This window comes from Micromys minutus (genome assembly GCF_963924665.1).
Source record: "Micromys minutus genome assembly, chromosome: 19".
Taxonomy (NCBI): Eukaryota; Metazoa; Chordata; class Mammalia; order Rodentia; family Muridae; genus Micromys; species Micromys minutus.
Window position 1 is genome coordinate 29,838,030 of NC_137954.1, and position 13,583 is coordinate 29,851,612.

At 35.6% G+C, this 13,583-nt stretch overlaps 1 protein-coding gene across 2 annotated transcripts in view; it reads right to left on the reverse strand.

Moving 5' to 3' along the window:
* Window positions 1-636: 636 nt before the first annotated feature.
* CUL3 (cullin 3) overlaps window positions 637-13,583 on the reverse strand; it is a 35,988-nt gene continuing 23,041 nt past the window's right edge. Inside the window, exons 9-15 of one of the 2 annotated variants that reach the window (XM_080932775.1) lie at window positions 13,364-13,471; window positions 10,324-10,448; window positions 9,709-9,805; window positions 8,660-8,794; window positions 3,954-4,020; window positions 2,059-2,204; window positions 637-1,113 (exon numbers count right to left, since the gene is read on the reverse strand). In XM_080932775.1, coding sequence (XP_080788901.1) covers window positions 982-1,113; window positions 2,059-2,204; window positions 3,954-4,020; window positions 8,660-8,794; window positions 9,709-9,805; window positions 10,324-10,448; window positions 13,364-13,471 — 810 coding nt within the window. In that variant the 3' untranslated portion in view covers window positions 637-981. Of the gene's footprint in view, window positions 1,114-2,058; window positions 2,205-3,833; window positions 4,021-8,659; window positions 8,795-9,708; window positions 9,806-10,323; window positions 10,449-13,363; window positions 13,472-13,583 lie in introns of both variants that reach the window. The other variant, XM_080932774.1, reaches the window with a different exon arrangement.

The window sequence follows — 13,583 nt, forward strand, 5'->3', positions numbered from 1 at the left end:
CACAGCTTCACCAAAATATATATTTAAACTGTGTATGGTGTTTGGCGGATATATTTATAAACAAATGGTAGAATGGATGTGCTTTTCAAAGGAACTGAATTAAATATAACCAGCTGCCACCTTTGTGCTGACATACTTCAGTTAGTGTGGATGTAAATACTAAATTCATTTATTTTGTCTACAATAAATGAAATAAAAACACCACCCTATACAATCCACTATTAGCAGTAAGTACAACAGCAAAAAAATTATTGTACAATTTATACATACTAAAATATTTTCTTTCTCTAGAAATAACTCAGAGCAAAACCTAATCATCTTAGAACTTAATTTGGGAAACCTCAGATTACAATAGAGAAAAACAACTCAGGTATGTGTTGATGTCCAAACACAGGTCCTTGGTCATAAGGCTGTGAGACTAGTAAGTGCAAGTGGTAGGATAAAGCATGCACCAATTGTATGCCTGGGTCTTTGTATATTTACCAAACCTTTAAACAATACCGGCTAAGGAAGTGTCACAAGCAGAGCAAGGTGACTGGGAACGTTGCATCTCTTGCCATTCTTGCTACCCGACTTACACAATGTGCAAAGTGCTAATAAGCAACACTACAGACACATTTACATCAACACTGAAGATCTGGGGAAATGAAATCCAACAATTTTATTTTAATGAGCTGTGTTTTCTAAATTTGTTTTATTTTTTTTCCTGTTTTCATACAATATTGAAAACAAAACGCGGCACATTCACATTTTCCCGAGGAACTGTAAAGATGATCTCTACAGGGATAACGTTGGAAAGCCTGAAGCTCAATCAACTGATGTTGAAAACTCTCAGAGGGAGTAGAGGCTTGATCTGAGTGGTCTAAAACATGTACTGCAATTTAACAGAAGAGATGGTCGTCTTAATAGTATGATTTAAAAGAACTTCCCAGTCCATGCGAAGAGTACAGTCCAAGAATAAATCAAATTTCTGAATGCATTTTATGCTACGTATGTGTATACTTTGCGATCCTCAGGTGTTCGTGCCAAATATTCTCTCTCAATAAGTCCTTCAATACGTTTCTTAATAACAACTGGACTTGGTAAGAATCGAGCCTTCAATTGCTGAGTTACCTAAAAAGAAAAGGTAAAGTCTCATTTTATCTAAAACAGTTCCACATAAACAAAAAATCCCTACATTTTACTAGAGCTGACATACTTCTTTAAAGTTAAAAAATTTAGTGACTACATTTATTCTCCTTCCTTATAGGGTCTAAATTGTAATCAACTCTCGAACTGGTGGTCTTCAACTCTGGATTTGAACACATTTCATAATCACCTATGCAGAGCCTGTTAAAGGCCAGATTGTGGACACTAGAATTTCTGATTCACTAAGTTTGGGTAGACCAAGAATCTCTATTTCTAAGACTCATGGCATTAGCGCCATTGGTTCAGAAAGAGCCCCTTTAAAGCCAGTGTACAAGGGCTTCTTTTCAGTGTCATTCATTAAGCATTCTCATTGCTCCTGAATATGGAACTGTAGGGCTCTTTCTCCCAGTTTTTTTCTTTTGTTATTTCCTGAAAAATTTAGTATGGATTCAGTTCTGACTATATTTCCATACAATGTGAGTTCCTAATTTAAGGTCTGGCCTTCTCACTTAAAAGACTTTCAATGCCACAGTCACCTCCTCCCTGTGAATATATGTAAGCATACAATAAAGTCAACTGTACAAACCATTATTAATTAAGAGTTGGACCACTCTGTAGTTAAGGGCCCAGCTTCTGTCTGCTCACTCAAGCCAGAAGCTCATCAGGCTCACTCACCCTTCTCTCTTGCCATCACTGGCTAATGAACCAACTGCCAGCTCTACTTCTCAAGTCTCAACTATGTTAATGGCCCGCCATGGGTATTTATTTCCTAACTTATAAAAAGACCCTCTCCAAAAAATGGTAAGTGGTACTAATGTTCAGAAACGCAGGTGACTTATTTATAAAGGCGTACTGACAGTGTTCATGCACAGCGTCTTGTTCTTGGTGAGCAGTGCTGTGACGATGACGCTGGCCCTGAAGTGTCCTTACCTCTGCTACTAAGACATTGTGCTGCATCTTCTTCCGAGACTTCATGATTCGCACTATGGCAGCTTCTATCTCATGTTTTCTGTCATCATCTACTTTCTGTCTCGTTTCTTTCCTTTCTGGGTCTGATTCACCTTGTTTGGCTGCAACTAAAATAGAAATAAAACTATTTATCAGAGTTGGCTAATAATAAGATGTAAAATAATTTAGTATTAAATTCATCTCGGAGTATGCACACAAGTAAACACAATAAGCAAACATTCACACTTGCCTCAAGAATTATTCTTTTGCAAACTTAGAAGTTAGCTTTAGAGGAGGAAAATAAAGTCTTGTCTTTTATTAAAAGAGTTTCATCATGTGTCCCTGACTGGCTTAGAACCAACTATTTAGACCAGTATGTCCCCAAACTCACAGAGTTTCACCTGCTTTGGCCTCCTGAATTCTGGGATTAAAATTGTACTAGATACATGCCTGGCAGACTAGAATAATGTCTATCATAGAAGAACAAGGTAGTGGATATCTTCAGTGGTAACATTAGTACTACACAATTTAAAAACTGACTGGGACTTTCAGTCCTCAACTCCTACTTTTCCATCATGGCTTTCAAGTTTTATTTCAACAAAAACACTTCTGGTATGCATAACTATTTAGCTACTTGTAGGTAAAGTTTCTTGGTTAAGAATACTGCTTTCAGGCTGGGGAAAACAGCTCAGTGGTTAAGAGCACTGACTCCTCTTCCAGAGGCGCCAAGTCCAATTCCTAGTAATCATAACCCCATGGTGGCTCACAACCATTTGTAATGGGATCCAATGCCTTCCTTCTTCTGATCTGTCTGAAGACCGCTATAGTGTACTCACATACATAAAATAATAAATCTTTTTAAAAAAAAAAAAAAAAAGCAAGCACTGTTAACTAAAAATACGGCTTTCTGCTGGGTATATGGCTTAGTGTTAGAAGCACTTGGTCCAGCATGTGTAAGGCCCTAGATTACAGCCCAGGTATCTTATGGCTGTCTACCCATCCATCCTTAAGTCTTTCTTACTCAGACACACAGAGACACATGCATAAGATAAAACTATATTCGGTATTATATAAGAAAAAGAGTAAAAGCCAATAAAATTAATCTACATAAAGAATTATTTTCCACCCATGTTCAACGAAAAAAAATAAGAGGAAGTACGTTATGGGTTTAGATTTAAAAAAATAAAATAAGTGGTAACATGAAAACACTGAAAGAATCACAGTCCTGAAAGCTAACATGCAAAAGAAAGCACCAAGACAGTTGAGCATATAGAAATACAGATGGTATATACATTTTATGAAATTATTTTTCTTGAGTGTAATACCGTATTTGAATGAAGAAAAACATCTTACTTCAAGATGTGTGTTCTGAGGTGTTTGTCTGTTCTAACATTAACCTTGAAACCAGGTAGCAAGAATGCTTTAAATTTAAACAATGAAGAAAATGAGAAGGCTTTTTGCCACTTACAAACAGAAAGTAAAAACCTTAAACTGATTATGCATACTGAATAGTGTTATTACTATCAACATAACAGACTTTACTAAAAACTGTTCACAACAGTGTTGACTTAGCTTTTAAATTCAAGGTAATATTGGCTTTACAATTCCAAAACTTACCCTGTTTCTCATCTTAGGACCAAGCATACTTTTATTAACAACAAAACTACTACTTTTTAAGAGGGAAAAATCCAGCAGATGTAAAACTTTTCTATGTAAAATATACATAATTTTAAAGAGGAAATCTTAATTCCAGATACCTGTTTGAATCTTGACTCTGTGTAGTTTGGATGTGAATTGATCATTAACTGTAAATATGTGGCCACTTTCTATTTCCTTGGATTTGGGTTCTTTTGTGAGGACCCGCTGTGTTGGCTTACCACAGGCAAGGGACTGGAGGGCTCTAACAAGTTCTCTTTCAGGGATATCTGTCTCTTGTTGAATTTCCTGAAAATTTCATTAGATTTAATATAATTAGATTTTTCCCACAAAGATTAAAAGTACATCATTTAATCAGCAAATAAGTCAATCAAGCAGTAGCTAGAGAAAGGTTAATTCTATTGAGGAATTCATTTACTATAAAGAATCTCCTGAATATTATTACTTGCTACTAAAATCTTATTATTTGAACAAATTATAAATTGTTAAAAGGCAAGGGCATTTCTGTTTCAAAAAACTAAACAATAGGCTCTAAAAATGCCATTTGGAGGCACCACCAGGAACCTGACAGCATCAGATAGAATAAACTGCTACAATAGGCTCAGGAATATTTACTATATTCTAAGTTTACTTACAGCACACTTTGTTCAAGCTTTCATTGAAAACAAACATTAGAACTTTGATCAACTATACTTACTGCCTCTGGGATAAAAATAAAATTTGACTACTGGAAAGTAACATTAAACACAAAAATCTAAGACATCTATTCTCAGTTCTAATTGATAACTTTTGTGTATGTTATGATACAATGCTATACAGGAAAAACAACACCTGGAGAAAGGCTTTTAATTTTTAATTTGCTGTTCTGTCAACAGGATCACCACATGCCTTACTTCACACATGCTCTATGGAAATATGATTTAAAGTAATTAATTCTGTGAAGTGCTATTTTACACATTTGTTTCAAATAATTACATGCTTACTACTGCTGTAGACATTACAATTAATAGGAAGCTAAATGGGTCTTATTTTAGACTATAGGTAGTTAGCTATAACCTATTTTAATTATATTCGAAGAACTGAACACAGAACTAGTAACACAGCTGTGTTAGGTACAGATTTATTTCAAGAATTCTGTCTATTTCGCTGAGTCTGATTCAATTGTATTTTAAACTATCATGTAATCATCTACAACCCTTTTATTAGTCAATAAATATGTAGCAAACCACAAAGATTTCTATGAATATGCTTAAATATTTTCCTCTATTACGTATTACACATACTATGTGGTGTATGACTGTCATAAATTTCAAATGAAAAATAGTTTTTCTTTCTAGACAAGGAAGGTTTCTCTGCATAACCCTGGCTATCCTTGAACTCAGACATCTGCCTGCCTCTGCCTCTCATGCTGGGATAAAGACACATGCATCACCACACCCTGAATTGGATGAAATACTTAAAGGTTTTCCACTTCAAGTATACCTGGTATCAAAGTCTAAATTAGCTTACACTTGGGACTCATAAAAGCCTTTAAAAAGCATACTATAGAGCATTGATACAGTCATGCTGGTTTGCAAACCAGATGTTAGTTACTGAAACCAAGATGTAAGCTACTACATTCTATGATCCTTGTAACTACTGTAGATTACAGTGAACTTTATTAAAAAACATCACCTCAAACAAAACAAAGCGACCCCCAAAACAAAAACTCTGAACAACTTTATTACTATGAATTAAATATGACACTACAAAATCTTCCCTGTCAGATTTCAACATAGCTCATAACAATCTTGGTAATGTTTTTAAACACTTTTATTACAGTTATTTATTTACTGGGTCTCTGTGTGTGCATGTATTTGTCCCATTTCACTTGCAGAAGTTAGTTCTCAACTTCTACCATGTGGGTCCCAGAATCAACCTCAGGGCAACAGGCTTGGTGGCAAGCATATTTACCTTAAAATTACCAAAAAAAAAGGAATTGTGCACTCTGCTATCTCACAAACCAACTGGGAGACCAACAAGTAAGGGGGGGACAATAATGTGAGTCCCAAGATCACAAAGATAGCATAGTTTCTTCTCAGAGCTCTAGGAGTGCTTACTCTAGGAAAAAATGAGGCACTACGATGTGAAGATGACCAAAAGGTCAAGTGAAAAGGCCTATATGGAAAGAAACTACGAACTACAGACATTTACCAATAGCAACAACCAATCTGCCCATCATGCAAAACACTTTGTAAGCATATCCCTCAAGCCCAATCAAAACAGTAGATTTTCTAAGCTCAACCTGACATTTAAATACAACCTGTCAAGAGTCTTAAGTCAAAAGGATCTTGTGCCATAACTATCCAAGTGAGGTCCTGCTAAGCACTTAACTCAGAAACCAAGTGATAACAGACTGTTAGTGGATGTTTTAAATCACATCATTTTGGGATTTGGTATGTGGCTGATACACCCACTTTACTGAATTACAAGACTTTTATAAGGTCAGCTTCCTTATCAAGTACTATAATGCTTCTAATCTCTGTAAAAGAGCTGGCTAATGAAACTTAAGCAACAGATTTAACATAAAGTGTAAAACCAAGTTAAGTGTCATGCATATTCTTACATTGCCTTAATTAGATTCTAGGTATGGGGAACTCAAAATTTTGAGGTCCATTACATTGCATGGATTTCTATACAGAAAACTCTTGGTATATGACATAGCTAAAATTGGCAATGTTAGAACAATAATCTAATTAACTTCCACCTATAATTTGACCATTAATATCAATATATCCCAAGTTGGTTGAAAAAGAGAAAATGCCTTCAACCACTGAAGTTAATACATCTATTCTATAGTAGATTTGGAAAATGAATTTGTATTTTCCCATCATACTTTTTACTAGTTCTTTATACACAGAGCTCTCAAAAATCAAATTAGCTATTTATCAGATATGAGACACTCTTCATAAAATGTTCACAAAAAAGCCTCAAAAAATATCTACTGGGGATTCTAGAATAACCATCTTGTCTCAACTATGCTCTTCAAAACAAGCAAGCAAAAACCAAACTGAACCCTACTGAATCTAGGATATATATTCAGTTTGCAGAAAACTTACTTGCTGAATGACCTAGGTTTGATCCTCATCACCACAGAAAACTTGATGCACTGACTGATGCCTATAACCAAAAACTATTTCTAAAATGTATAACTGAATTCCATCTCTTTAGAAAAGTTTATGTATATTGTTTGGCTAAGATATACTCCATGTTTGCTTCATCAACAATTAGGACTCCATGCAATTCCATATAATTTGTCTTGACTTGGCCACTGAACTAAAATATCTCAAATTATAGGCTTTAACATATCATATAAAAATGACGTTTTCTTAATATGTTTGCCAGAAAACAGAAAATAAGATGGCAAGCACCAAAATAGATTAAGTTTTATCTTCTTGCTATTAATTTCAAACTCATCTTTTCTTCCTGTAAGTGATGGCTAAAAAATTGTCATATTTTATGTATGTAAGTACACTGTCACTGTCTTCAGACACACCAGACACAAGCATCAGATCCCATTACAGATAGTTGTAAGCTACCATGTAGTTGGTGGGAATTGAACTCAAGACCTCTGGAAGAGCAGTCAGTGCTCTTAACCACGGAGCCATCTCTCCAACCCAATTTTAAAGCCCCCCCCCCCAAATGACCTTACTTCAAAAATTAAGATAATACTCATTTCAACAACAAGTGACATTTACCCATATAGGAAAAGACTCATTAAATTTTATGTAACCAGGCTTAGAGATGACTGGGCAGTAAAGGTGCTTGCCACCAAATTCCACCCTTGCTCCTCAGGGCCTGCATGGTAAGGGAGAAAAGAATCTTGCAAGTTATTCTTTTTCACACACATGTCCTAGCATGTGTGCACATACATGCAAGCATCCAAGTGCATAGAAAATAAGTAAAAATGTAATTTTAAAAACTGTTGTTGGAGGAGAGGTTTCACTAGTGGTGGGCTTTGTGTTTTCAAGAGACTAGTGCTCTCAGCTGTTCCTGTCACCATACCTTTTCTCTGCCATCATATGCTCTAATCACTTGAAACTGTAAGTCCAATTAAATGCTTTCTTTTACAAGTTGCCTTGGTCATGGTGTTTTGTTACAACAGTAAAATTCTCTCACAGGCCCATGGTTCATCTCCCTGGTGCTTGGATAATGTGTGCACGCCATAATACCTGGCTTTTAAAATGATGGTTAAGGTGATCAAACCCAGGTAATGTAGTGACTTTGCTGACTGAGTTATCTTTCCAGTTCTATGTTTCTATTCTTAACAGAACAATCTGGTACCAACCCAAAAACTTATATCAGCAAGTGAAATAATGGAGAAAATGTAGCAAATCATAGTAAAACATTATTCAGCAGTTAAGAACCAGCTACTGGGACTATACATTAGGGATGAATCTGAAGGAAAAAACAAAAACAAAAACAAAAAAAAAAAAAAAACCAAAACAAAGCAAAAACCACTTAACTGTGAAATCTTAACACAAAAAACAGACATAATTGTATTACATTTATATAACATTCTTTAAAAGGCAAAACAACCCATAGAAATAAAACATTAATCATTAGCTAACTTGCAACAAAATTAGAGGGAACTGACTATAGAATTAAAAAAAGAGGTAGCATTCATGACACACTGGCACCCCACTTTTAAAGCTTAGCAAGCTCTCCACCTATAAAATATGAAAGCTGTACCTCAATAACGTCAATGAAGAACAACAGAACAAAACATGACCCAGTAATGGATGAAGCACAAAAAGTTCAATGGCTACAATTTACCAAGTTTTCCCGACTGGTATTCAAAGCTATCTCTTAAACTAAAGCAAGACTCAAGTAACAAGTAAGCGAAAACAATAGCACCAGTCAAACGTATTACTGCTATAATCCATACCTCGAATGTGTACTTCTCTCTATTATTAAAAAGCATTAATATGGTCATCTGGAAAGTGGAGACTTGCAGTATGTGCTTCCGTGTATTAGAACCAGTTACTTGTGCACCGCCAACACCAACCTCAGATCCATCCTCCTGTTAAATTTAAAAACAAAAACAAAAAAACAAAAAGCCAAGACATTATCTCCTACCAACCTTAGCCATATTTTCAGAAATAAATCCTATAACCTCCTCTGCTCCAATAAAATTATAACCCATTCCAATATAAACATGCTTAAAACACACACAAGCATGCACACATGCACATACCTACTTACTAAGTAATTATCCCCTACACAGTGAATATGTAAATGTAGCCAAAAGTGATTATATACTTAATCGATAACAGTGTCAAATATTTTTCAACTAAATAAATTATAAAGTTCCTCATCTATGTTAGCTGCATATAAAATCATGTTATATACTTAGTTATCAATACTAAAATGTGATTCATAAATAACAAGTCTAGGTTATAATCTAGATTAAAAATTTTTGCTAAGTCTTGATTGATTTTTCAATTTTAAGGCAAATGGCCTCATCTTGATTTAAATCAAGTAATAAGAATAAATTACTAGTCTACACCTCAAAACCCTAAAAAAATACTAAAAGGAAACAAATTACTGTTATATTAACAAAAAAAAATTCTATGAATAAAGTATCAAGTGCCAATCTCCTAGTTTTTATTTACCAGAAATAAGACAAACAGGATTTTAAAAAGGGGTACATGGCTTTGCTTTGTATACCTTTAAAATAATTCACATTATACTATTTTCAGCAATAGGATCCCAAACTTACTCTTAAAAATACAATACATAATCTCTTTAATATTTTATTTTTAAAGAAGACATTCTCTTGGCATTTTCAAATGCAGTTGGCAAAAAAAAAAAAAAAAAAAAAAAAAACCCAAAAAACAAAAAAATGAAGATGTCCAATACATGAGACAGGGAGTGACAGCACTTCTGTACATGAATTTTAAGTTGCCCTGCGTATTGAAAAGTGTCAATAATTACCTTTTTAACTGGACCATAAAAGGTGGCATTGAGATCTGCAGAACCCATGTGATGCTGGAGTGTGAGCTGTCGACCACTGTGTTTGGCTAAATAGAACCTGGAGCAAAGCAAGCCAAGTTTTAGAAAATCATACAATTTACTCATCTGAAATACATTTTAAAATAACCCTTAGCAAACACATAGATAAGAGATATTAAAAGATGAAGGAAGCCCTTAGGAATTAAGTTCTGTTCATGCTTTTTACATAAGAGAAAGATAAATGAGGTAGGATATGGGGTGTTGGTATAAGCCCAAAGCAACCTAACTAGACACCAACAGAGTAAATAACTTCTCCTGTATACTTTGACCAAGCCAACTCTTAAGATTTTCTTCACAGCCTATCCTAAGGCCATGATTGATACTAACATGCACCAATGCTGAAGAAAGGACATTGAAACTCTTCTTCAAGTTTTATGCAATCTGTTCTTACATGCTAAAAGTTACTAATATAAATTCTTCGAAAGATGAGGTTTAAAGTGGCACGTGTGTGTATGTAGACACATAAAATCAATTAGGAATATAAGAATTCAAATTTAGTTACCAATAGTCAGAAAAAGAGTCTTATTTAGGTGTTACCTTCTAAATATCTCAAAAGCATGTCTTGGTGCTGGTGGGATGTTGCACTTTGGTGTGGCTGACTGAGTAGGCCAATATCCTGTTGTGAGAACCCGGACTGTGAGATCAACACCACCTAAAGATACCTATACAAATAGAAAGAGATGAACTAGATTCATTACCTACACATACAAGTCTCCATGACTAGAATCTTATAAAGAAAATGATTTTCTTAATGATATTGGATCTGTTTAAATATATTCCAAATAACTACAATTATTTGAAATGAATACATGGCAATTTAGACAAAATTGTATCTTTCACCTCTGCATTTAACATTTCTACCACATTAGACACTTTGGAAATCAATTAGGCAGTTTCTCAGAAAACTGGGCGTAGTTCTACACCAAGACCCAGCATAACATTAGCTGTAGGTACAGTGTTATGTATTTTTCAATAAACATCTATCTGTATGATAGATGTCAACTTCAATAAAAATACATACTAACATCACTCTCACCATTAGGCTTTCTGCCCTTGTTAAAAAGAAAAAAAAATATTTATAAATTCACATAATTCTATAAATAATCACAGGTATTAATAGATTAAAAAAAAAAAAAAAAACCTAAGATATCTATTGCATGACTCCAAAAAGGAAATTAAAGAACCACTATGCTGGCTAAATTCCCTTAAGAGTTATGTTCAGCTTGAAGGTCTGCAACATTTTAACAAAATTCAAATTCAGGGAGCTCCATTTGTTTGGCTGACACAGCTGCTATAAAACAACTGTTTCCAACACAGGAAAAAGCTTAGTAGAGTTAAAGTTTAAATTCTGTATCATAAATAGTTACTTTTCAAGATATTTTTTATATGACTTTGTGTGCTTTAGCACAGTTGCCCTCTTGATACAGAGAAGGTGTCAGAGACCTTGGAGGTAGAGTTTCAGGCAGTTCTGAACTGCCTAACATGGACTGGGTACCGAAAAAGCTCTTAACCACCGAGCTACTTGTCTAGCTCCAACTACTCTAACTGCATGTAAAGAGTGCCCTTAAAGTATATGGAATTGCCTAAGATACTAATAAAACGGAAGGAACAGACTTCCAAAATATAAAAGCAAAGATCCAACATTTGAGATAAATTAATGCAGATCCTGCCAAAAGGACAAAACAACATCCTATAGAATAGGAATATCTTCACCAATCCCACATCCAACAGAGGGTTGTACACAAAATATGAAAAACTAAAAAAACTAGACATCAACAAACCAATACCCTTATTTAAAAATGGGGTACAAATATAAAGAGAATTTTTGACAGAGGATTCTCTAATGGACAAGAAGCACTTAAGAAAATGTTCTCCACCCCTAGCCACCAGAAAAATGCAAATCAAAACAACTCTGAGAATTCATCTTATACCTGTCAGAATGGCTATGATCAAAATCTCAAGTGACAGCTCATGTGTAGTGGGAACACTTCTCTACTGCTATTCAGATTACAAACTCTGGAAATCAATTGGGCAGTTTCTCAGAAAACTGGGCGTAGTTCTACACCAAGACCCAGCTTAAGGTACACAACACTCCTGAGTATACTCACAAAAGATGCCACACACCTGTACTATACCACAGGGACACTTGCTCAACTATATTCAGTGCAGCTTTATTCATAATAGCCAGAAAGTAGAAATAACCTAGATGTCCCTCAACTGAAGAATGGATAAAGAAAATGTGGTACATTTATACAATATAAATGGAATACTACTCAGCTGTTAAAAACAAAGACATCATGAAAATTACAGGCAAATGGATGGAACTAGAGAAGACCATCTTGAGTGAGGTAACTTAGACCAAGAGAGACACATAAGTACTCACTTATACTCACTCACTTGTACTCATTTATAAGTAGATATTTGTCATAAGGTAAAGGACAACTGTTACAATCCACAGACCAAAAGAAGATAAGTAATAAGCAGAGGGACTTGTGAACCTCACTAGTAAAATCAGTATCATGGGTGGACAGAGGGAGGGGAGTAGACATGGATGGGGATTAGGTGGGGAGGAAGACAGAGGAATACTGGAAGAGACACCTCGAATAGGGGTCACATTCTGGGACAAACTAGAAACAGGTCAATGGAAACTCCTAGGAATCTATGAGGGTGATCCTAGCTGAGACTCCTAGCAATTGGGGATATGGAGCCTGAACTAGCCATCTTCAGTGGCAAAAATCCAAACACAAAAACTTTTGGCCTACAATTTGTGTTCTGAGGTGAAGATGGAGCAGAACTTGAGGGAGTGGCCAACCAATGACTAGTCCAACATCTGAGACCCAAGCCATGAGAAGAATCTCATCACTGAAAGTATTAACAATATTCTGCTCTACTTGCAGACAGGAGCCTAGCAAAATTGTCAGAGAGGTTTCACCCAGCAACTGACATAAACTGATGAAGGGACCTAGTGCCAAACATTAAGTGGAGCTTGGGTTTAAGGACACAAGAAAACCTACAGCACAACTAACCTGGGCCCACAGAGGCTTAAGAGAGACTAAATCGCAGAGGGAGCCTACATGGGACTGACTGACCTAGGACCCCCGCAAATGTTACAGTTGTATAGCTTCCTTAATCTTGTGGGTCTCCTAACAACGGGAGCAGAGCCTGTCCATGATTCTGCTGCCAGTCTTTTGGGGCCCTTTCCCCCATTGGGCCGCCTCATCTAGCCTATTAAAGATTTATTTACTTATTTAATGTATAGGAACAAGCTGTTGCTGACACACCATAAGAGGACATCAGATCCAATTACAGATGTTTGTGAGCCACAATGTGGTTGCTGGGAATTGAACTCATGACCTCTGGAAGACCAGTGTGTACTCTTAATCCCTAAGCCATCTCCAGCCCCGATGAACCTAGACTTATTACAACTTAATAAGCCAAGGCTGGCTGAAATGCATGAGAGGGCTCCCCTTTTCTGAAGAGAAAGGGAAGACAAGTGGATGAGAGAGGAATGGGATGAGAGGGAGATCATAAAGTAAATAAATAAATTAATAAAACATAAAGTAATGCAGACTCTTACCCCTGTTGCCTGTAGATGTTGCCTGAACTCATCCATAGTTGTGTTTGAGATGCTCATATCCCTAAACATTCCTTCCAGTTTCGATGTGAATTGACATCCACACTCAGTCTATGGAATAAGATAATAAATATGTACAAATAGTGAACTTTCCCATGACAAAGTTTAGAAACAAAGCTTTCATGTTATTGCCATCTCTAATTATTCCTCTGAAAGTCTCTCT